The 25264-nt window shown below is 53.7% G+C and overlaps 1 protein-coding gene across 3 annotated transcripts in view; it reads left to right on the top strand.

Moving 5' to 3' along the window:
- Positions 1–25264, top strand: part of LOC140719351 (SH3 and multiple ankyrin repeat domains protein 1-like) — a 512322-nt gene that overhangs the window by 222221 nt on the left and 264837 nt on the right. For all 3 annotated transcript variants that reach the window (XM_073033929.1, XM_073033930.1, XM_073033928.1), the window contains exon 15: positions 12943–13025. In XM_073033929.1, coding sequence (XP_072890030.1) covers positions 12943–13025 — 83 coding nt within the window. The remainder of the gene's footprint in view (positions 1–12942; positions 13026–25264) is intronic.

The raw sequence follows: 25264 nt of genomic DNA, 5'->3' as shown, positions 1-25264 counted from the left end.
CGTCTCCGCACTGACTTTGTGTATGACAGGAGACTATGTCCGTGCACTGACTTTGTGTTTGACAGGAGACTATGTCCGTGCACTGACCGTGTGTACGACAGGAGCCCACGTCTCCGCACTGACTTTGTGTATGACAGGAGACTATGTCCGTGCACTGACCGTGTGTACGACAGGAGCCCACGTCTCCGCACTGACTTTGTGTATGACAGGAGACTATGTCCGTGCACTGACTGCGTGTACGACAGGAGCCCACGTCTCCGCACAGACTTTGTGTTTGACAGGAGACTATGTCCGTGCACTGACCGTGTGTACGACAGGAGCCCACGTCTCCGCACTGACTTTGTGTATGACAGGAGACTATGTCCCCGCACTACCCGTGTGTACGACAGGAGCCCACGTCTCCGCACTGACTTTGTGTTTGACAGGAGTCTATGTCCGTGCACTGACTTTGTGTTTGACAGGAGACTATGTCCGCGCACTGACCGTGTGTACGACAGGATCCCATGTCTCCGCACTGACCTTGTGTATGACAGGAGTCTATGTCCGTGCACTGACTTTGTGTTTGACAGGAGACTATGTCCGCGCACTGACCGTGTGTACGACAGGAGCCCACATCTCCGCACTGACTTTGTGTATGACAGGAGAGTATGTCCGTGCACTGACTTTGTGTATGACAGGAGACTATGTCCGTGCACTGACCGCGTGTACGACAGGAGCCCACATCTCCGCACTGACTTTTTGTTTGACAGGAGACTATGTCCGTGCACTGACCGTGTGTACGACAGGAGCCCATGTCTCCGCACTAACTTTGTGTATGACAGGAGACTATGTCCCCGCACTACCCGTGTGTACGACAGGAGCCCACGTCTCCGCACTGACTTTGTGTTTGACAGGAGACTATGTCCGCGCACTACCCGTGTGTACGACAGGAGCCCACGTCTCCGCACTGACTTTGTGTTTGACAGGAGACTATGTCCGTGCACTGACCGCGTGTAAGACAGGAGCCCACATCTCCGCACTGACTTTGTGTTTGACACAAGACTATGTCCGTGCACTGACCGTGTGTACGACAGGAGCCCACGTCTCCGCACTGACTTTGTGTTTGACACGAGTCTGTGTCCGTGCACTGACCGTGTGTACGACAGGAGCCCACGTCTCCGTACTGACTTTGTGTTTGACAGGAGACTATGTCCGCACACTACCCGTGTGTACGACAGGAGCCCACGTCTCCGCACTGACTTTGTGTATGACAGGAGACTATGTCCGTCCACTGACCGTGTGTACGACAGCAGCCCACGTCTCCGCACTGACTTTGTGTATGACAGGAGACTATGTCCCCGCACTGACCGTGTGTACGACAGGAGCCCACGTCTCCGCACTGACTTTGTGTATGACAGGAGACTATGTCTGTGCACTGACTGCGTGTACGACAGGAGCCCACGTCTCCGCACTGACTTTGTGTTTGACAGGAGACTATGTCCCCGCACTACCCGTGTGTACAACAGGAGCCCACGTCTCCGCACTGACTTTGTGTATGACAGGAGACTATGTCCCCGCACTACCCGTGTGTACGACAGGAGCCCACGTCTCCGCACTGACTTTGTGTATGACAGGAGACGATGTCCGTGCACTGACCGTGTGTACGACTGGAGCCCACGTCTCCGCACTGACTTTGTGTATGACAGGAGACTATGTCCGTGCACTGACCGTGTGTACGACAGGAGCCCACGTCTCCGCACTGACTTTGTGTTTGACACGAGACTATGTCCGTGCACAGACCGTGTGTACGACAGGAGCCCACGTCTCCGCACTGACTTTGTGTTTGACACCACTCTATGTCCGTGCACTGACCGTGTGTACGACAGGAGCCCACGTCTCCGCACTGACTTTGTGTTTGACAGGAGACTATGTTCGTACACACTGACCGTGTGTACGACAGGAGCCCACGTCTCCGCACTGACTTTGTGTTTGACAGGAGACTATGTCCGTGCACTGACCGTGTGTACGACAGGAGCCCACGTCTCCTCACTGACTTTGTGTAAGACAGGAGACTATATCCGGGCACTGACCGTGTGTACGACAGGAGCCCACGTCTCCGCACTGACTTTGTGTATGACAGGAGTCTATGTCCGTGCACTGACTTTGTGTTTGACAGGAGACTATGTCCCCGCACTACCCGTGTGTACGACAGGAGCCCACATCTCCACACTGACTTTGTGTTTGACAGGAGACTATGTCCGCGCACTGACCGTGTGTACGACAGGAGCCCACGTCTCCGCACTGACCTTGTGTATGACAGGAGTCTATGTCCGTGCACTGTCTTTGTGTTTGACAGGAGACTATGTCCGCGCACTGACCGTGTGTACGACAGGAGCCCACATCTCCGCACTGACTTTGTGTATGACAGGAGACTATGTCCGTGTACTGACCGCGTGTACGACAGGAGCCCACATCTCCGCACTGACTTTGTGTTTGACAGGAGACTATGTCCGTGCACTGACCGTGTGTACGACAGGAGCCCACGTCTCCGCACTAACTTTGTGTATGACAGGAGACTATGTCCCCGCACTACCCGTGTGTACGACAGGAGCCCACGTCTCCGCACTGACTTTGTGTTTGACAGGAGACTATGTCCGCGCACTACCCGTGTGTACGACAGGAGCCCACGTCTCCGCACTGACTTTGTGTTTGACAGGAGACTATGTCCGTGCCCTGACCGCGTGTAAGACAGGAGCCCACATCTCCGCACTGACTTTGTGTTTGACAGGAGACTATGTCCGCGCACTACCCGTGTGTACGACAGGAGCCCACGTTTCCGCACTGACTTTGTGTATGACAGGAGACTATGTCCGTCCACTGACCGTGTGTACGACAGCAGCCCACGTCTCCGCACTGACTTTGTGTATGACAGGAGACTATGTCCCCGCACTGACCGTGTGTACGACAGGAGCCCACGTCTCCGCACTGACTTTGTGTATGACAGGAGACTATGTCCCCGCACTACCCGTGTGTACGACAGGAGCCCACGTCTCCGCACTGACTTTGTGTATGACAGGAGACTATGTCCCCGCACTACCCGTGTGTACGACAGGAGCCCACGTCTCCGCACTGACTTTGTGTATGACAGGAGACTATGTCCCCGCACTACCCGTGTGTATGACAGGAGCCCACGTCTCCGCACTGACTTTGTGTATGACAGGAGACTATGTCCCCGCACTACCCGTGTGTACGACAGGAGCCCACGTCTCCGCACTGACTTTGTGTATGACAGGAGACTATGTCCGTGCACTGACCGTGTGTACGACAGGAGCCCACGTCTCCGCACTGACTTTGTGTTTGACACGAGACTATGTCCGTGCACTGACCGTGTGTACGACAGGAGCCCACGTCTCCGCACTGACTTTGTGTTTGACACGAGTCTATGTCCGTGCACTGACCGTGTGTACGACAGGAGCCCACGTCTCCGCACTGACTTTGTGTTTGACAGGAGACTATGTTTGTACACACTGACCGTGTGTACGACAGGAGCCCACGTCTCCGCACTGACTTTGTGTATGACAGGAGTCTATGTCCGTGCACTGACTTTGTGTTTGACAGGAGACTATGTCCCCGCACTACCCGTGTGTACGACAGGAGCCCACATCTCCACACTGACTTTGTGTTTGACAGGAGACTATGTCCGCGCACTGCCCGTGTGTACGACAGGAGCCCACGTCTCCGCACTGACTTTGTGTATGACAGGAGTCTATGTCCGTGCACTGACTTTGTGTTTGACAGGAGACTATGTCCCCGCACTACCCGTGTGTACGACAGGAGCCCACATCTCCGCACTGACTTTGTGTATGACAGGAGACTATGTCCGTGCACTGACCGTGTGTACGACAGGAGCACACGTCTCCGCACTGACTTTGTGTTTGACACGAGACTATGTCCGTGCACTGACCGTGTGTACGACAGGAGCCCACGTCTCCGCACTGACTTTGTGTTTGACACGAGACTATGTCCGTGCACTGACCGTGTGTACGACAGGAGCCCACGTCTCCTCACTGACTTTGTGTATGACAGGAGACTATGTCCGGGCACTGACCCTGTGTACGACAGGAGCCCACGTCTCCGCACTGACTTTGTGTATGACAGGAGACTATGTCCCCGCACTACCCGTGTGTACGACAGGAGCCCACATCTCCACACTGACTTTGTGTTTGACAGGAGACTATGTCCGCGCACTGACCGTGTGTACGACAGGATCCCACGTCTCCGCACTGACCTTGTGTATGACAGGAGTCTATGTCCGTGCACTGACTTTGTGTTTGACAGGAGACTATGTCCGCGCACTGACCGTGTGTACGACAGGAGCCCACATCTCCGCACTGACTTTGTGTATGACAGGAGACTATGTCCGTGCACTGACCGCGTGTATGACAGGAGCCCACATCTCCGCACTGACTTTGTGTTTGACAGGAGACTATGTCCGTGCACTGACCGTGTGTACGACAGGAGCCCACGTCTCCGCACTAACTTTGTGTATGACAGGAGACTATGTCCCCGCACTACCCGTGTGTACGACAGGAGCCTACGTCTCCGCACTGACTTTGTGTTTGACAGGAGACTATGTCCGCGCACTACCCGTGTGTACGACAGGAGCCCACGTCTCCGCACTGACTTTGTGTTTGACAGGAGACTATGTCCGTGCACTGACCGCGTGTAAGACAGGAGCCCACATCTCCGCACTGACTTTGTGTTTGACAGGAGACTATGTCCGTGCACTGACTGCGTGTACGACAGGAGCCCACGTCTCCGCACTGACTTTGTGTTTGACAGGAGACTATGTCCGTGCACTGACCGTGTGTACGACAGCAGCCCACGTCTCCGCACTGACTTTGTGTATGACAGGAGACTATGTCCGTGCACTGACTGCGTGTACGACAGGAGCCCACGTCTCCGCACTGACTTTGTGTTTGACAGGAGACTATGTCCCCGCACTACCCGTGTGTACAACAGGAGCCCACGTCTCCGCACTGACTTTGTGTATGACAGGAGACTATGTCCCCGCACTACCCGTGTGTACGACAGGAGCCCACGTCTCCGCACTGACTTTGTGTATGACAGGAGACTATGTCCCCGCACTACCCGTGTGTACGACAGGAGCCCACGTCTCCGCACTGACTTTGTGTATGACAGGAGACTATGACCCCGCACTACCCGTGTGTACAACCGGAGCCCACGTTTCCGCACTGACTTTGTGTTTGACAGGAGACTATGTCCGTGCACTGACCGTGTGTAGGACAGGAGCCCACGTCTCCGCACTGACTTTGTGTATGACAGGAGACTATGTCCCCGCACTACCCGTGTGTACGACAGGAGCCCACGTCTCCGCACTGACTTTGTGTATGACAGGAGACTATGTCCGCGCACTGACCGTGTGTACGACAGGAGCCCACGTCTCCGCACTGACTTTGTGTATGACAGGAGACTATGTCCGTGCACTGACCGTGTGTACGACAGGAGCCCACGTCTCCGCACTGACTTTGTGTTTGACAGGAGACTATGTCCGCGCACTACCCGTGTGTACGACAGGAGCCCACGTCTCCGCACTGACTTTGTGTTTGACAGGAGACTATGTCCGTCCACTGACCGTGTGTACGACAGGAGCCCATGTCTCCACACTGACTTTGTGTATGACAGGAGACTATGTCCGTGCACTGACCGCGTGTACGACAGGAGCCCACGTCTCCGCACTGACTTTGTGTATGACAGGAGACTATGTCCCCGCACTACCCGTGTGTACGACAGGAGCCCACGTCTCCGCACTGACTTTGTGTATGACAGGAGACTATGTCCGTCCACTGACCGTGTGTATGACAGGAGCCCACGTCTCCGCACTGACTTTGTGTATGACAGGAGACTATGTTCGCGCACTACCCGTGTGTACGACAGGAGCCCACGTCTCCGCACTGACTTTGTGTATGACAGGAGACTATGTCCGTCCACTGACCGTGTGTACGACAGGAGCCCATGTCTCCACACTGACTTTGTGTATGACAGGAGACGATGTCCGTGCACTGACCGTGTGTACGACAGGGGCCCACCTCTCCGCACTGACTTTGTGTATGACAGGAGACTATTGTCTGCGCACTGACCGTGTGTACGACAGGAGCCCACGTCTCCGCACTGACTTTGTGTATGACAGGAGACTATGTCCGTGCACTGACCGTGTGTACGACAGGAGCCCACCTCTCCGCACTGACTTTGTGTATGACAGGAGACTATTGTCTGCGCACTGACCGTGTGTACGACAGGAGCCCACGTCTCCGCACTGACTTTGTGTTTGACAGGAGACTATGTCCGTGCACTGACCGTGTGTACGACAGGAGCCCACATCTCCGCACTGACTTTGTGTATGACAGGAGACTATGTCCGTGCACTGACCGTGTACGACAGGAGCCCACGTCTCCGCACTGACTTTGTGTTTGACACGAGACTATGTCCGTGCGCTGACCGTGTGTACGACTGGAGCCCACGTCTCCGCACTGACTTTGTGTTTGACACGAGACTATGTCCGTGCACTGACCGTGTGTACGACAGGAGCCCACGTCTCCGCACTGACTTTATGTTTGACAGGAGACTATGTCCGTGCACTGACCGTGTGTACGACAGGAGCCCACGTCTCCGAAGTGACTTTGTGTATGACAGGAGACTATGTCCGGGCACTGACCGTGTGTACGACAGGAGCCCACGTCTCCCCACTGACTTTGTGTATGACAGGAGTCTATGTCCGTGCACTGACTTTGTGTTTGACAGGAGACTATGTCCCCGCACTACCCGTGTGTACGACAGGAGCCCACATCTCCACACTGACTTTGTGTTTGACAGGAGACTATGTACGCGCACTGCCCGTGTGTACGACAGGAGCCCACGTCTCCGCACTGACTTTGTGTATGACAGGAGTCTATGTCCGTGCACTGACTTTGTGTTTGACAGGAGACTATGTCCCCGCACTACCCGTGTGTACGACAGGAGCCCACGTCTCCGCACTGACTTTGTGTATGACAGGAGACTATGTCCGTGCACTGACCGTGTGTACGACAGGAGCCCACATCTCCGCACTGACTTTGTGTATGACAGGAGACTATGTCCGTGCACTGACCGTGTGTACGACAGGAGCCCACGTCTCCGCACTGACTTTGTGTATGACAGGAGACTATGTCCGTGCACTGACCGTGTGTACGACAGGAGCCCACGTCTCCGCACTGACTTTGTGTTTGACACGAGACTATGTCCGTGCACTGACCGTGTGTACGACAGGAGCCCACGTCTCCTCACTGACTTTGTGTATGACAGGAGACTATGTCCGGGCACTGACCGTGTGTACGACAGGAGCCCACGTCTCCCCACTGACTTTGTGTATGACAGGAGTCTATGTCCGTGCACTGACTTTGTGTTTGACTGGAGACTATGTCCCCGCACTACCCGTGTGTACGACAGGAGCCCACATCTCCACACTGACTTTGTGTTTGACAGGAGACTATGTCCGCGCACTGACCGTGTGTACGACAGGAGCCCAGTCTCCGCACTGACTTTGTGTATGACAGGAGACTATGTCCGTGCACTGACCGTGTGTACGACAGGAGCCCACGTCTCCGCACTGACTTTGTGTATGACAGGAGACTATGTCCCCGCACTACCCGTGTGTACGACAGGAGCCCACGTCTCCGCACTGACTTTGTGTATGACAGGAGACTATGTCCGTGCACTGACCGCGTTTACGACTGTGGACTGCAGCAGCGCACTGACCGTGTGTATGATGGGGGACTGCGTCCTCACTCTGACTTTGTTTATGACATGGGCCTGGTTCCATGCCTTGACTGAGTGTACAACAAGCCTTTATCCTTTCACTGAGCATGAGTACAACAGAGGACTGCGTCCCCACAATGACTGTGCGTAGTGCAGGGGACTGCTTCTCAACACTGTCCGTGTATGACATGGGATTGCGTCCCCACGCTGATCGTGTGTGCAATGTGACTGAGTCTCCGCACTTCCCTCGTGTACGACTGAGTTTTGCGTCCCTGCATTATCCATGTGTACGATAGTGGACTGCGGTACTGCACTGACCATATCTTCGACACGAGATCGCATATCAGGACGACCCGTGTGTACTACAGGGGGCTGCATCCAGCGCTTCTGTGTGTATGACAGGAGACTACGTCTCCCCACTGACTGTGTGCCGGATGGGGTTCTGGGTCCCTGCACTGACAGTGTGTACGACAGGGGAATGCGTCCCTGCACTGACCGTGTGTACTATAGGAGACTGTGTCCGCGTACCGACAGTGTGTGTGATGAACTGCTCTTCTCTTGTGTACGACAGGGTATTACGTCCCGGCGTTGTCTGTGTGTAAGATGGTGGACCTCGTCCCTGCACGGCCGTGTGTACGACAGGTGACTGCGTCCCACACTGACTTTGTGTTCGACAGAGGACCGCGTCTCTGCCCTGACCTTGTGTACAATAGGAGACTGCGTCCCTACACTGTCCATTTGTATCATGGGGGACTGTGTCACCACACTGACCGTGTGCACAACTGGAGACTCTGTCCGCATACTGACCGTGTGTACAACATGGGGCTGCGTTCCCACACTGACTGTGTATGACAGGGGACTGCATCCCTGCCCTGGCCATGTGTACAACGGGAGACTGTGTCCCTGCACTAACAGTATCTACAACAGGAGAATGCATCTCTGCATTGACCATGTGTACTATAAGAGTTTGCGTACAGTGTGTATGACAGGTTCTTCGTCCCTGCATAGACTGTGTATACGACAGACTGTGTTCTCGCACTTCTCTTGTGTATGACAGGGTTTTGCGTCCCCATGTGTGCAGCAAGAGACTGCGTACACACATTGACCATGAGTACGACAGGAGACTGTGTCACTGCACTAACCGTGTGTCTTCACAATGACTGTGTGTACAACCGGAAACTCTGACCTGGGTCTGACCATTTTTGTGATAGGTGACAGCGTCCCCGCAATGCCTGTGCGTACAACAGGGGACTGCATTCCCTGTACCGATCATGTGTGCAACATGACTGCATCCCCACACTTCCCTTGCGTAGGACTGGGTTTTGCGTCCCCATGTTATCTGTCTGTACGATAGTGGACTGCGTCGCTGCACTGACCATACCTGCGACACGAGATTCCACGTCAGGACTAACCGTGTGTACGACAGGGGACTGCATCCCATACTGCTTTGTGTACAACAGAAAAACGTGTTCCCACGGTGACCCTGTGAACGACAGAAGACTGTGTCCGTGCACTGACAGCACGTGTGACAGGAGGCTGCATCCCTTCACTAACCGTGTGTACGACAGGAGACTGTGTCCGCGCACTGACAGCGCGTGTGACAGGAGGCTGCATCCCTTCACTAACCGTGTGTACATGGGGAGTCTGCATTCCTGCAACTGACCTTGTATACGACAGGAGACTGCGTCCCTGCCCTGCCAGTGTATACTAAGGGAGACTATTTCTCTGCACTGACCACGTGTACGACAGGAGACTGCGAACCTGCACTTCCTTTTCATACAACGGGGTATTGTGTCCCTGCAGTATCTGTGTGTACAGACTGCGTCACTGCGCTGACCATTTCTACAACAGGCGACTGTACATCAGGACCAACTGTGTGTACTATATGAACCTGCGTCTCCTCACTAACCATGTGTATGACAGGAGACTGCGTCTCCACACTGACTCGTGTACAATAGGAGATGCGTCTCCACACTGACTCGTGTATGACCGGAGACTGTGCCCGTACACTGACCACGTGTACAACTGCGGTCTGTGGCACTGCATTGATCGTGTGTACAACAGGAAACTGCTTCCCTGCACTGTCCGTATATACGACGTGGGATTATGACCCTGCACTGATCGTGTGTGCGACGTGACTGCACCCCCACCCTTCCCTTGTGTACAACTGGGTTTTGTGTCCCTGCGTTTTTCTGTGTGTACGATAGTGGGCTGCGTCCGGCACTGACCATGCCTACAGCATGAGACTGCATATCCGGACTAACCATGTGTCCCGCAGAGAATTGCGTCCTGTACTGTTGTGTGTTTAACAGGAGACTGCATCCCCATAGTGACCATGTGTAGGATGGGGTACTGGGTCTCCACACTGACTGTGCATACGACAGGAGATGGCGTCACACACTGACCGTGTGTACAGTGGGGCACTGCTTATCAGGACTAATCATGTGGACGACTGAAGTCTGTCCCCCACACAGACCGTGTGTAGTATGGGGTACTGGGTCCCCGCACTGACTGTGTGTATGACAGAAGATGGCGTCACGCACTGACCATATGTACGTCCAGAGACTGTGTCACTACACTGACCTTGTGTACGGCAGACTGTGATCTCGCGCTTGTGTAAAATAGGGTATTGCATCGCCTCATTGCCTGTGTGTACGATAGTGGATTACGTCCCTGCCCAACCGTGTGTGCAACAGGTGACCTTGTATATGACAAGAGTCAGTGTCCTCCACTAACTGTGTCTACGCCCTGGGGACTGCGTCCCCACACTGACTGTGTGTACAACAGGGGAATTCATCCCCACACTGGCCATGTCTTATAATGATCTGGGTCCCTGCACTGACCATGTCTACGACACGAGACTGTGTACCTGGACTAATTACGTGTACTTCATGAGAATGCGTCCCCATAGCAACTGTGTGTACGACAGGGAACTGGGTCTCCACACTGACCGTGCGTACGACTGGAGAACGCGACCCGGTACTGATCATTTGTGTGACAAGGGACTGCGTCCTGGCACTGGCCATGTGTACAGCAGGAAATGGTGTCCTTCCACCGAGAGCGTGTATATGCGAGGGACTGCATTGACTGTGTGTACCGTGGGTGACTCCGTCTCCTCACTGAGTGGGTGTACAAGAAACTGCGTCATTGCACTGACGTGTACGATGGGAGACTGCGTTCCCACACTGACCATGTGTATGACAGGAGACTGCGTCTGCGCACTGACCATGTGTATGACAGGAGACTGCGTTCCCACACTGACCATGTGTATGACAGGAGACTGCGTCTGCGCACTGACCATGTGTACAACTTCACCAGATCATGGCAAGGCAGAGGATGAGGGGAGGCCCAGATTGACCACGTAGTTATCAGTCGGCCAGTCTGAAATAGGAGAGAATTTTGGGCTCACAATGTCAAGGAAATCTGCAGATGCTGGTGAAACCCCTTTTTACCGGGCGTCTCTAGAGATGCGGCTCGTCAGCCACTGGACTCAGCCGTGAGAAAGCCACCTTTCTCAAGCTCCGTGTGTCTAGGGTCGATATGACTTGGGTCCCAGCAAAGTCGGGAAGTTGGGACGTCTCAGCCTCCTGAACCCTGATCTGTGTAAATACTGCCCCCATGCAATTACCTGTCAGCAAGAAATAACAGATTGTACACTGCACACAATTATAAAGAAAGTATATGTATAAATCTCAGCTTTAGCGAACAGTTAGTAGGAAAAACGAAAGAAAATACAAAACAGCCCATTACAGTTAACTCATTGCAACGTGCTCATAAGTTGGAGCTCAGCTTGAAGTTGTCTTTAACTCACGCGCTGGACCTACGGTTTGCTTGAGAGCACACACCACCTTCCGAATGTGGCTCAAAATCCATCTTGCACAAACTCACGGGAGTGTCGGTCCTTTCTCCTTGAAGCCATTCCTCTGCACAAAGCACCTCACGCAACAGGGACAACATCCTCAGCACCTTCCCTCCTGTCTTCTCCCAGCTCCCACCAAAAAGACTTCCACCCACATCAGTGTCCGTCACAAAAACCTCTCCGCCCAGCGTTCTCTAGGGCCTTCTCCCAATTCCGGCGCCCTGATTGGCTGACACAACGTTCTTCAGTTGAACAGCATAGCAGTAAAATTCTCATCCAGGGCGTTACACTGGAAATCCAAGCAATGCACTGAAAATGCTGGAGGAACTCAGCAGGTCAGGCAGCATCTATGGAGAAGGATAAACGTCAACACTTCAGGTCAAGACCCTTTATCAGGACCCACACTGACCACGTATACCAAGGGAGACTGTGTACAGGAGATTGTGTCACTGCACTAACCGGGTGTATGACCGGAGATTTTTGGGCTGCTCTTTGGTGCAAAATGAATGTTTCCTTGCATTAACGCCACTCAAGAATCCGAGGGATTATTGGCAAGAGATGTTTGATTGATTTTCAAAGTCAGATTCTGTGTATCCTCAATGTGCAAAAGTATAGATGACCCAACTAAAGGCAAAAACTAAACTGCAGGTTGCAAGGGGTACCGGAAGATATAGGAGCAGAGTTAAGCCATTCAGCCCATCGAGTCTGCTCTGCCATTTCATCATGGCTGATCCATTTACCTCTTAGCCCCAATCTCCTGCTTTCTCCCCGTATCCCTTAAGTCCTTGACTAATCAAGAATCTGTCAACCTCTGCCTCAAATTTACCCAATGACTTGGCCTCCACAGCCGCCTGTGGCAACGCATTCCACCGATACTCCACTCTCTGGTTAAAGAAATTTATCCTCACCTCCATTCTATGGACACCTGTCTATTCTGAGGCTGTGTCCTCTGGTTTTAGACTCCCCCACCATAGCAAACATCCTCTCCACATCCACTCCATCGAGGCTTTTCAACATTCAGTGGGTTTCAATGAGATCCCCCCCCCACCACCCATTCTTCTGAATTCCAGTGAGTACATGCCCACAGCCATCAATGCTCCTCATTTATAAGCCTTTCAATCCTGAAATCAAAATTAACTCCTGCCTCAGGGACGGGACTGAGCTGGGCTCCACAGCGTCTGGGAAGGGATCTCCCAGCGAAGGGGTGGTCTTGGGGCAGGCAGTGATAAAGTGGACGCAAGCAGCCTGCCCTTGGAAAGCCCATGACACTTTCTGTTCTCCTTTCGCAGTGACTATATCATCAAAGAGAAGACGGTGCTACTGCAGAAGAAAGACAGTGAGGGATTTGGATTTGTGCTTCGGGGAGCCAAAGGTGAGTCCTGTCCATACGTTTACCTGTACTACAGCTGTGTGCTTGACAGAGGGGGAACTTCAGTCCACATTAACCCATGCTGTTCCTGATGGCACAGTCTGTACTCTGTAACTAACCCATGGAGTGTGTAACGTGATGGTGCAGACGGAGCTTTGATCTATTATCAACAAAATAGAAAGAGTACGGAGATTTACTGGAATGTCACCTGGGTTTCAGCACCTAAGTTACAGGGAAAGGTTGAACAAATTAGGTCTTTATTCTTTGGAGCGTAGAAGGTTGAGGGGGGGACGATAGAGGTATTTAAAATTATGAGGGGGATAGATAGAGTTGATGTGGATAGGCTTTTTTCCATTGAGAGTAGGGGAGATTCAAACAAGAGGACATGAGTTGAGAGTTAGGGGGCAAAAGTTTAAGGGGGAATTTCTTTATCATGTTTGCTGTTGTGTGCTGGGGCAGCAGGCTGAGGGTAGCAGACACCAACAGAATCAACAAACTCATTCGTAAGGCCAGTGATGTTGTGGGGGTGGAACTGGACTCTCTGATGGTGGTGTCTGAAAAGAGGATGCTGTCCAAGTTGCATGCCATCTTGGACAATGACTCCCATCCACTCCATAATGTACTGGTTAGGCACAGGAGTACGTTCAGCCAGAGACTCATTCCACCGAGATGCAACACTGAGCGTCATAGGAAGTCATTCCTACCTGTGGCCATCAAACTTTACAACTCCTCCCTCAGAGTGTCAGACACCCTGAGCCAATAGGCTTGTCCTGGACTTATTTCCACTTGGCATATCTTACTTATTATTTAATTATTTATGGTTTTATATTGCTATATTTCTACACTATTCTTGGTGCGACTGTAACAAAACCCAATTTCCCTCGGTATCAATAAAGTATGTCTGTCTGTCTGTCTGTACTCAGAGAGTGGTAGCTGTGTGGAACAAGCTTCCAGTAGAAGTGGTAGAGGCAGGTTCGGTATTGTCATTTAAAGTAAAATTGGATAGGTATATGGACAGGAAAGGAATGGAGGGTTATGGGCTGAGTGCAGGTCAGTGGGACTAGGTGAGAGTAAGCGTTCAATACGGACTAGAAGGGCTGAGATGGCCCAGTTCCGTGCTGTAGTTGTTATACAGTTATATTTAACCCACGTTGCCCCTTCCCTGGGAGACAGTGATGGGAAAGTGTAGAGGGAGCTTCACTCTATGTCTAACTCTGGGACAGTATGATTGGACAGTATAGTGGGAGCTTCACTCGTGTTTAACCCTGCGAGTGTGTGTTGGAATAGTGTGGAGAGAGCTTCACTCTGTACCTAACCCCGAGATAGTGTGAGTGGACAGTGTAGTGGGAGCTTCACTCTGTGTCTAATCCTCATGTGTGATGGGACGGTGTAAAGGGAGCTTCATTCTGTGCCTAACCCTGGGACAGTATGATTGGACAGTAGTGGGAGCTTCACTCTGTGTCCAATTCTGCGTGTGTGACGGGACGGCGTAGAGGGAGCCTCACTCTCTCCAGCCATGCTGTCTCTGCTCTTTATAAAAATACATTTATTACAAATTCCATGCTACAATACCACAACAAGCAAAGATAATGGAAGTGACTATGCTTCCGGTTTAAGATGGTGCTACTGAATGCATGGAACAGCTCACTGGTAGTTCAAAAAGAAAGAAATTTGACTAAAAACATTACAAATAACACCTTTTCTGAAGTAAACTGTGGTAAATTATCACCGAAAACAATGAAGAAGCAGATGAAGGCGAAGCAAGTTTGAGGGATGAGCTGTGCTGGTACATTGCAGAATCAATGGAGATGGAGTGAGCCATTCAGTGAGGAGAATTCGAGGCAGAGGAGTTCTGATGCCCGTGTAACTGGCCTGGGTGTGAGGTTGGATTGCTCTGGGCACCCAGCCGATTCGGAGAAATTAAGAGCGGCTTCAGGCTGGGTGGCGAGATCTGGGTCTGGATCAAGCCTCTGGGCGGATTGGTGCAGGCCCGGAGCCTTTCGCTGCAGTGGCGCCCAGGTCCTAGTGCGAGGTACAATACGCTGTTTAGACAATTTAAATGCCAGCCTAGATAGACTGGAAAGACAGGATGTCGGGATCAAGGGCAAGAGCTGATTTTGCTCGCTCTCTGGCAACATTCACTCCCATCTCCATGGCACCGAGGCTATGAAGACAACCCGGCTGCTGTGCTCCATGCCAGTTAATAGGATGAACTGATACCAAGGCTTTGGGCCCACTCTGGGCTGGTCGGATCTGAGGACTCATTTTGGTTCAGAATGTTGTTGCTGACTTCTGTAGTTTGCATGATTTATGTTTTTTCGCTTTCTCTACACATTGGGTGTTGGTCTTTATTTTATTTTTTTAAAATTGGGTTCATTCAGGTTTCTTGCTTTGTGGCTGCCTATAAGCAAATAAATCTCAAGGTTGTGTAATTTTCGATAATAAATGTATTTTGAAACTTTGATACTTTAACAAGATCAGTAACTCAGACTAAATTAAAATGTTCCTGTCCCTGTCAATGATGGCATTTATCCCCTACCCTGTGAATGTGACAGGATTGTGTGGAGGGGGCTTCACTCTGTGTCCGATCCCGGGAGGGTGTGATGGGACGGTGTGGAGGGAGCTTCACTCTGTGACCGACCCTGGGAGTGTGTGATGGGATGGTGTGGAGGGAACTTCACTCTATGTCTGACCCTGGGAGTGTGTGATTGGTGGTGTGAAGGGAGTTTCACTCTGTGTCTGACCCTGGGAGTATGTGATGGGATGGTGTGGACGGAGCTTCACTCTATGTCTAACCCTGGGAGTGTGTGATGGGACGGTGTGGAGGGAGCTCTACCTTGTGTGTAACTGACTCTGGGAGTGTGTGACAGGACGGTACAGAGGGAGCTCCACATTGTGTCTGACTGACTGTAGGAGTGTGTGACAGGACGGTACAGAGGGAGCTCCAACTTGTGTCGGACTGATTCTTGGAGTGTGTGACAGGACGGTACAGAGAGAGTTCCACATTGTGTCTGACTGACTGTAGGAGTGTGTGACAGGACGATACAGAGGGAGCTCCAACTTGTGTCGGACTGATTCTTGGAGTGTGTGACAGGACGGTACAGAGGGAGCTCCACCTTGTGTCTGACTGACTCTGGGAGTGTGTGACAGGACGGTACAGAGGGAGCTCCACATTGTGTCTGACTGACTCTAGGAGTGTGAGGCAGGATGGTACAGACGGAGCTCCACCTTGTGTGTGACTGACTCTGGGAGTGTGTGACAGGACGGTGCAGAGGGAGCTCCACCTTGTGTCAGACTGACTCTGGGAGTGTGTGACAGGACGGTACAGAGGGAGCTCCACCTTGTGTCTGACTCTGGGAGTGTGTGACAGGACGGTACGGAGGGAGCTCCACCTTGTGTCAGACTGACTCTGGGAGTGTGTGACAGGACGGTACAGAGGGAGCTCCACCTTGTGTCAGACTGACTCTGGGAGTGTGTGACAGGACGGTAGAGAGGGAGCTCTACCTCGTGTCTGACTCTGGGAGTGTGTGACAGGACGGTACGGAGGGAGCTCCACCTTGTGTCAGACTGACTCTGGGAGTGTGTGACAGGATGGTACGGAGGGAGCTCCACCTTGTTTCTGACTGACTCTGGGAGTGTGTGACAGGACGGTACAGAGGGAGCTCCACCTTGTGTCAGACTGACTCTGGGAGTGTGTGACAGGACGGTACAGAGGGAGCTCCACCTTCTGTCTGACTGACACTGGGAGTGTGTGACAGGTCTGTATAGAGGGAGCTCCACCTTGTGTCTGACTGACACGGGGTGTGTGTGACAGGTCTGTATAGAGGGAGCTCCACCTTGTGTCTGACTGTTGGAGTGTGTGACAGGATGGTACAGAGGGAGCTCCACCTTGTGTCTGACTCTGGGAGTGTGTGACAGGACGGTACAGAGGGAGCTCCACCTTGTTTCTGACTGACTCTGGCAGTGTGTGACAGGACGTTACAGAGGGAGCTCCAACTTCTGTCTGACTGACTCTGGGAGTGTGTGACAGGACGGTAGAGAGGGAGCTCTACCTCGTGTCTGACTGACACTGGGAGTGTGTGACAGGACGGTACAGAGGGAGCTCCACCTTGTGTCTGTCTGACTCTGGGAGTGTGTGACAGGACGGTACAGAGGGAGCTCCAATGTGTCTGAGTCTGGGATTGTGTGACTGGATGGTACAGAGGGAGCTCCACCTTGTGTCTGACTGACTGTGGGAGTGTGTGACAGGACGGTACAGAGGGAGCTCCACCTTGTGTCTGTCTCTGGGAGTGTGTGACAGGACTGTACAGGGGGAGCTCCACAATGTGTCTGACTGACTCTGGGAGTGTGTGACAGGACTGTACAGAGGGAGCTCCACCTTGTGTCTGACCGACTCAGGGAGTGTGTGACAGGACGGTACAGAGGGAGTTCTACCTCGTGTCTGACTGACTCTGGGAGTGTGTGACAGGACTGTACAGAGGGAACTCCACCTTGTGTCTGACCGACTCAGGGAGTGTGTGACAGGACGGTACAGAGGGAGTTCTACCTCGTGTCTGACTGACACTGGGAGTGTGTGACAGGACGGTACAGGGGGAGCTCCACCTTGAGTCTGACTTTTTTTTTATTACAAAATCCTTTATTACAAATATCGGTGCTATAAATATATACAAAACAGTGGCAAACACAATTACTTCACTACAAATAGACAATAGACATTACACCAAAATGTTGCCATCTCTATCCACGATGGCATTTACACCCCGCGGAGCCCAACGGTCTCAAAACTCCTCCAAGGTCGCCGTGGACTGCGCGTGTTCTTTTTCAATATTTACCCGGGCACGAACATACCCTCTAAACATTGCCAGGCAGTCTGCCCGGGGAGATCCTCCCGCTACCCGTTTCCAAGACCCTCGGATGGCGGATTTCGCCAGCCCAGGAGCAAGTTGACTAGGACATCCTCATCCCTCCATGTCCCCTTTCTTACTGGATGACCATATATAAATAGGGTGGGGCTAAAATGCAGCCAGAAGGCGAGAAGCAGCCCACGCAAATACGCAAAAAGAGGCTGCAGCCTCGCACACTCCATGTACATGTGGTACACGGTCTCCTCCAGCCCGCAGAAGTGGCATGCGGGTGGGAGATCCATGTACAAACTAAAAAGCTTATTGCAGGGCACCACTCTATGCAGCACCCTCCAGCCGAGATCCCCCAGGTGCATGGGAAGAACCCCCTCGTAAAGGGACTTCCAGTGGGGACCCTCCTCACCTCCGGGTGGAAAGACCGATCGCCATGGCGTGTCGGGACGGTGGACAAGGGCAAGGAAGTGAAGGGTGTGGAGCAGCAGCCCATACAAATACCTCCTACTTGCATCCCTGAATGGGACTGTGGGTATTGATGGGAGACGGCTCAAGTTGTGTGGACTCGGCTCTCGGAGAAGATTGCGGGGTCTAGGCCCTACAAGCAGCTCGGCCTGAGTCGGTCCACACAACTGAGCCGCACCGACACCCACTGAGGTAGGGCAAGGGTCGGCCATGACCCCGCCCTCCGCCTGAGGAGGGGATTCCCGGCCTGAGGCGACCATGTTCCAGACTCTCAGTAGGTCCTTATAGAAGCCGGGCAGACTCTGCAAAGCAGCACGGCTGTCGCCCGCCGGTGGTAGCTGCATGTCTTCGAGAAGACAGCAACCCCTCCGGAGGAAGAAAGTCGCCAATACGTGCCACCTGGGATGGTGCTCGGTGTCCAGGAATCTCTGCAGAGTCCTGAGGTGGAGAGCCGCCAGTCGCGTTTGAACGCACACCAGCGACTGTCCGCCCTCTCCCACTGGGAGACTCAAGACCGCTGCAGAGACCCAGTGTTTCCTGTTGCCCCAGAAGAAGTCCACTAACTTCCTCTGCATTCTTGCAACAAACGGGGCAGGAGGGGCCAAGGTGACCATCCGATACCACAACATGGAGGCCACCAGCTGGTTTATGACTTTCGTCTCCAGGTCCTGCCAGTTCGCCAGCCAGGTCTCCCCAGAAGGACTCAGGTAGACTCCCAGATAGAGGAGACGTCTAGTGCTCCACTCAAAAGCTCTCATCTCCTCCGGCAGGGAGTCCACCTGCCACTGACCCACTAAGAGTCCGGAACATTTCGCCCAGTTGATCCTAGCGGAGGATGCTGCCGAGAAAACTTCTTGGCACTCGCGCATCCTCCGCAGGTCATTGGGATCTGTCATCATGAGGAGTACATCATCGGCGTAGGCCGACAGGACGACCTCCATGTCCGGTTCATGCAGAACCAGACCTGTCAGCCTTCGCCGTAGGAGGCTCAGGAATGGCTCGACACAGATCGCGTACAATTGACCGGACATGGGGCATCCCTGACATATTCCTCTCCTGAAGGGAATGGGCGCTGCCAGTGATCCATTGACCTTAACAAGGCACTCCGCGGCAGAGTATAGGAGCCGATCTCGGGCCACAAAATGTGGTCTGAGCCCAAAGGCCTGCAGAGTGCCCACCAGGAAACTGTGGTCTACCCGGTCAAACGCCTTCTCCTGGTCAAGAGAGAGAAACGCTGCCCAGGACCCAGTCTCCTGCTGCAGGTGGATCAGGTCCCGTACTAGGTGGACGTTGTCCTGGATGGAGCGGCCCGGGATCATGTAAGATTGGTCAGGATGGATCACTTGTCTCAGCACTGAACCAAGACGGTTGGCCATTGCCCGGGCAAAGAACTTGTAGTCCGCGCACAAGAGGGAGACCGGGCGCCAGTTCTTTAGCAGGCGAAGGTCTCCCTTCTTGGGCAGCAGGACCACAACAGCTCTCCGCCATGAGAGGGGCATTTCCCCGGTGGCTAGGCTCTCCCCTAGAACAAGGCTGTAATCGACCCCCAGGACATCCCAAAAAGCCTGATAGAACTCTACACTCAGACCATCTAAGCCAGGGGATTTACCCCTCCGGAGTTGCCGAAGGGCAGTAGACAGATCCTCCCGAGTCAGGGGAGCGTCCAGACGCGCTGCGTCTTCTGGGCTGACCTTTGCTAAATCTTCCCAGACCTCACTGCACGCCCCTGCATTTGACGGATCTGGTGAGAATAAGGACCGATAGAAAGTGCGGACTTCTTTGATAATTTCGTCAGGATCCGTGATGGAGGAGCCATCAGCAGCCAGTAGCTCCACCAGCTGATTTTGAACTCCCCGCCACTTCTCCAACGAGTAGAAGAAGGGTGAGCCGCGGTCCAAATCTTGCAGCATTTGGATCCGCGACCTCACATATGCACCTCGGGACTGCTGAAGCTGCAGATGCCTGAGTGCGTCCTTCTTCTCCTGGTATTCCTGCCACATTTGATGGTCTCCACCGGTCGGACCAAGACGGGCCTCTAGGTCAAGCAACGCTCTCTCAAGCCGCTCAATCTCAGAGCCCCGCCTCTTTGTCGACCCCCTAGTGTACTCCCGACATAAAAACCGGATGTGGGCCTTGCCCACATCCCACCACAGCCGTAGGGAGCTGAACTCTCTCCGTCTCTCTCTCCAGGTGGCCCAGAACGCTCGGAATGAATCCCAGAATCGGCTCTCCTCCAGCAGCCGGTTGTTAAAGTGCCAATACCCGGAACCCACCCGAGGGTGCAGAGGAGTAAATTCCATCCACACAAGGTGATGATCCGAGCACGACACCGGCCGCATGGAGGACGCCAACACGCGGGAGACGTAAGCCCGAGAGATATACAGGCGGTATATCCGGGAACCCCCCTCTCTAGATCTTCTGGAGAAGGCGCTAGAGTCGGGGTGAAGATTCCGCCAGCTGTCCACCAAGTCAAAGGAGCCGACTAGCTCCTTTAACTTTTTCGCCGATGCTGGGTCGCATTGGAGGCCCGAGCGGTCCTCCACCTCAAGGGTACAGTTGAAGTCCCCCCCGAGGATGACGTAGTCCCCAGGATCGATGGAACTCAGCAAGGTGGACAGCTGACAGAATAGGCGCGTCTGCATCACCCCGCGCCTCGGAGCATACACGTTGACAAAATGCAGCGGTACTCCATCGAGGTGCACAGCCAGGTGGAGCAGACGGCCGGTCACAACATCTTGGACTCCTACGATTTCTGGCCGGAAGGTTGGGGCCAACAGGATCGCCACCCCGCTAGAGTTGGAGCTAAGGTGACTCATGTAGACCCCGCCCTGCCACTCCAGGAGCCAAGCGGACTCGTCCCCTGGGGTGGTATGGGTTTCCTGCAGGAAACTCACCGCGTATCTCCCATCCCTGAGGACTGAGAGTTTGTTATATCTGCGGAGAGAGCCCCTGCTACCGTTTACATTTAAACTAGCTATGGTAAGTTTCATATCGGGAGCACACTAGGCCTCAGCACCAGTCCCCTTCCCACTGAGAAGCGAAGCGAGGCTAGTTTAGGCCGATGCTTTGCACCCACGGAGGAGTGAATAAACTCTCTGATCTCCTCCACAGGTATCAATGGGGTTTTTTCAGGAGGGGTGAGGATGTCCATTGTCTCACTATCAATAGAATCTCCCTCCAACCCCTCACTGCAGACAGATGCCCCATCTTCCTCCTCATGTGGTGTATAAGGTGGCTGCCCCTGTAACCCACACTGCACAGCGGGTACCTCCCTCATACCTTCCCGCTCCACCGTCGCATCAGTCTTATCCACAGTAGCGACGATGGAGGGAAAATCCCCAGGGACTCCCTGCAGGCCATTAGTTGATGGGGTCGGCATGCAGGTTATATCACCCTCCCCAGGGGACCCCAGCAGCTCTGGTCCAAGGGATTCACCGGCAGCCTGATGCTGACAGTGAGAGAGCTTGGTTTCCTCTCCGCTAGTCCTGTTTAATACATTTCCCTCCAGGGAGGCGCTTACTGCTAAGTCCTGGGTGGAGGGCTCCAGGTCTGTCTTAGTTGTGCAAACAGGCCCAGCACTAGCTTCCTGCACAACCACACCACCCACCACAGGACTGGTGGCTACATCTGGGGATTCAGGGTTAGACACAACTTCCACCCAGATTCCCACCCCTTTCTGGGACTCCCCCTCATCTACATTCCCTGCCCTCTTGAGGGAACAGTCCCTTCTCCTCTTCAAGCCGGAGGAGCATACAGGTGCGGGATTCACTGATGGAGCGTTACTCCCTGCCTCCATCACCCCACCCGACTGTGCACTTCCCCGAGCCTCCCGCTCCACTTCAGGGCAAATGGGCGTGAGCTCTGCGGTCTCGGGGGCCGACTTCTTCATGTGTTTGGATTTCTTCCTCGCTTTCCTTCCCCGCACAGACTCCACCCCGTCCCTCGCCTGAACCTTCCTGCACGTAGCCTCAGGAACACTCGCCGGAACCACGGGCAGGAGCAGTGACTGGAACAGACGTAGGAACAGGGACAGGGTTAGAGACAGGGTCAGGGGCAGGTGCAGGGGCCGGTACAGATGTAGGAGCAGGAATGGGATCAGGGGTAGAGGTAGCTGGGGCACTAGTTCCCGAAGTGGACTCCCTGGGTTTTCGGGTGTTCGGACAGTCCCTCCGAAAGTGCCCCACCTCCCCACACGCATGGCACCGTGGGCGCTCAGAGCTCCAATATACCTGATAATCTATCCCCTCATGCCGGACAGTAAACCGGCCCTCAACTTCGTCCTCCTTTTCCAGCTTCATGAATACCTGTCGCCGGAAAGAGATTACGGTACGGAGGGTGCGTCTCTTGAATTTGTGCTTGATGGCAGTTATTTCTGACGTTACTTGCCCCAAGCGTGTTAGTGCGGGAAACAGGTCCTCATTGGGGATGAAAGGCTTTACGTGACCGAGGACGATGCGTTGTGTGGGAGCTGTCACTAGCTGCATCTGTAAAAAGATGTTCTCCACCGTGATGCACCAACTCATCATTCCTCAGGTAAAACACTGCCTTCCCGAACTCTTTCTCAGTGGCCAACACACAATCTCTCCCCTACAAGTCCTCCATAGCCTCCGCGCACTTTTCCAGGGTAGTTCCAGTTTGCAAAATACATTGCGCCCCGAGTTCAACTTTCACCGACCGAAACAGGGCGATGTCCGAGGCTGGAGAGGCAGCCGCCTTTGCATAACTCCCCGTAGGCCTGCGACTCCCTGTAGACTGGTCCAGCATATTACGTCTGTGTCCGAATCGAGAAAGATACGGTGGTGGTGCTGCTTATAAAGTCCTGGAGCGAGTTGAGTAACTGGCGGGAAAAGTTTGTACTCGACAGTACCTTGCTGGCCCAGTGCCAGAAATTCCAACGCCAGGAAAGGCTCTGTTAGTCCTGCAGAACTTCTAGGCCATGAGAGGTTGAGACGTCTCAAACGATGTTTCGGCTCCTACACCGAATGAGAATCCCGACGATAGAGATGGAAGGAGGTTGTCGCGATGCCAGAGAGGGAACAACGGCGTTTGTCTCCGTTTTCTGGAGCGACCCGGCCTCCTGGCGAGTCACCAGCGGCCACAGCTGGGTGCTACACAGTTAGCAGCCGTCAACGAACCCCGTCCAAACTGGCAGAAAAACTCCAAACGAAGCTTTGACTCTAAACCAGCCGCTCACTTGGATGTCCAAGAGACGTTTCAAACCAACTCCAATGTAGCTCACAACCTTAATACAGCAGTTTTCCTTGATTTCTCCCAGCGCAATCAGAACAGCTCCTCTCTGTGTCTGACCCTGGGAGTGTGTGACAGGACGGTACAGAGGGAGCTCCACCTTGTGTCTGACTGACTCTGCGAGTGTGTGACAGGACGGTACAGAGGGAGCTCCACCTTGTGTCTGACTTTTTTTTTCTTTTTTTTTCTTACAAAATCCTTTATTACAAATATCGGTGCTATACAATATATACAAATCAGTGGCAAACACAGTTACTTCACTACAAATAGACAATAGACATTACACCAAAATGTTGCCATCTCTATCCATGATGGCATTTACACCCCGCGGAGCCCAACGGTCTCGAAACTCCTCTAAGGTCGCCGTGGACTGCGCGTGTTCTTTTTCAATATTTACCCGGGCACGAACATACCCCCTAAACATTGCCAGGCAGTCTGCCCGGGGAGATCCTCCCGCTACCCGTTTCCAAGACCCTCGGATGGCGGATTTCGCCAGCCCCAGGAGCAGGTTGACTAGGACATCCTCATCCCTCCATGCCCCCTTCCTTACTGGATGACCATATATAAATAGGGTGGGGCTAAAATGCAGCCAGAAGGCGAGAAGCAGCCCACGCAAATACGCAAAAAGAGGCTGCAGCCTCGCACACTCCATGTACATGTGGTACACGGTCTCCTCCAGCCCGCAGAAGTGGCATGCGGGTGGGAGATCCATGTACAAACTAAAAAACTTATTGCAGGGCACCGCTCTATGCAGCACCCTCCAGCCGAGATCTCCCAGGTGCATGGGATGAACCCCCTCATAAAGGGACTTCCAGTGGGGACCCTCCTCACCTCCGGGTGGAAAGACCGACCGCCATGGTGTGTCGGGACGGTGGACAAGGGCAAGGAAGTGGAGGGTGTGGAGCAGCAGCCCATACAAATACCTCTTACTTCCATCCCTGAATGGGACTGTGGGTATTGATGGGAGACGGCTCAAGTTGTGTGGACTCGGCTCTCGGAGAAGATTGCGGGGCCTGGGCCCGACAAGCAGCTCGGCCTGAGTCGGTCCACACAACTGAGCCAAACTGACATCCACTGAGGTAGGGCAAGGGTCAGACAGGACCCCGCCCTCCGCCTGAGGAGGGGATTCCCGGCCTGAGGCGACCATTTTCCAGACCCTCAGTAGGTCCTTATAGAAGCCAGGCAGACTCTGCAAAGCAGTACGGCTGTCGCCCGCCGGTGGTAGCCGCATGTCTTCGTGAAGACAGCAGCCCCTCCGGAGGAAGAAAGTCGCCAACACGTGCCACCTGGGAGGGTGCTCGGCGTCCAGGAATCTCTGCAGAGTCCTGAGGTGGAGAGCCGCCAGTCGCGTTTGAACGCACACCAGCGACTGTCCGCCCTCTCCCACTGGGAGACTCAAGAGCGCTGCAGAGACCCAGTGTTTCCTGTTGCCCCAGAAGAAGTCCACTAACTTCCTCTGCATTCTCGCAACAAACGAGGCAGGAGGGGCCAAGGTAACCATCCGATACCACAACATGGAGGCCACCAGCTAGTTTATGACCACCACCCTGCCTCGATAGGAAAGCACCCTGAGAAGGCCTGACCAGCGCCCCAGCCGGGCCATGACTTTCGTCTCCAGGTCCTGCCAGTTCGCCAGCCAGGTCTCCCCAGAAGGACTCAGGTAGACTCCCAGAT

This window comes from Hemitrygon akajei, chromosome 31 (assembly GCF_048418815.1).
Source record: "Hemitrygon akajei chromosome 31, sHemAka1.3, whole genome shotgun sequence".
In the NCBI taxonomy this organism is placed as follows: Eukaryota; Metazoa; Chordata; class Chondrichthyes; order Myliobatiformes; family Dasyatidae; genus Hemitrygon; species Hemitrygon akajei.
Note: the sequence above shows the minus strand (reverse complement) of the source record. Positions and strands in the feature narration are given on the sequence as shown.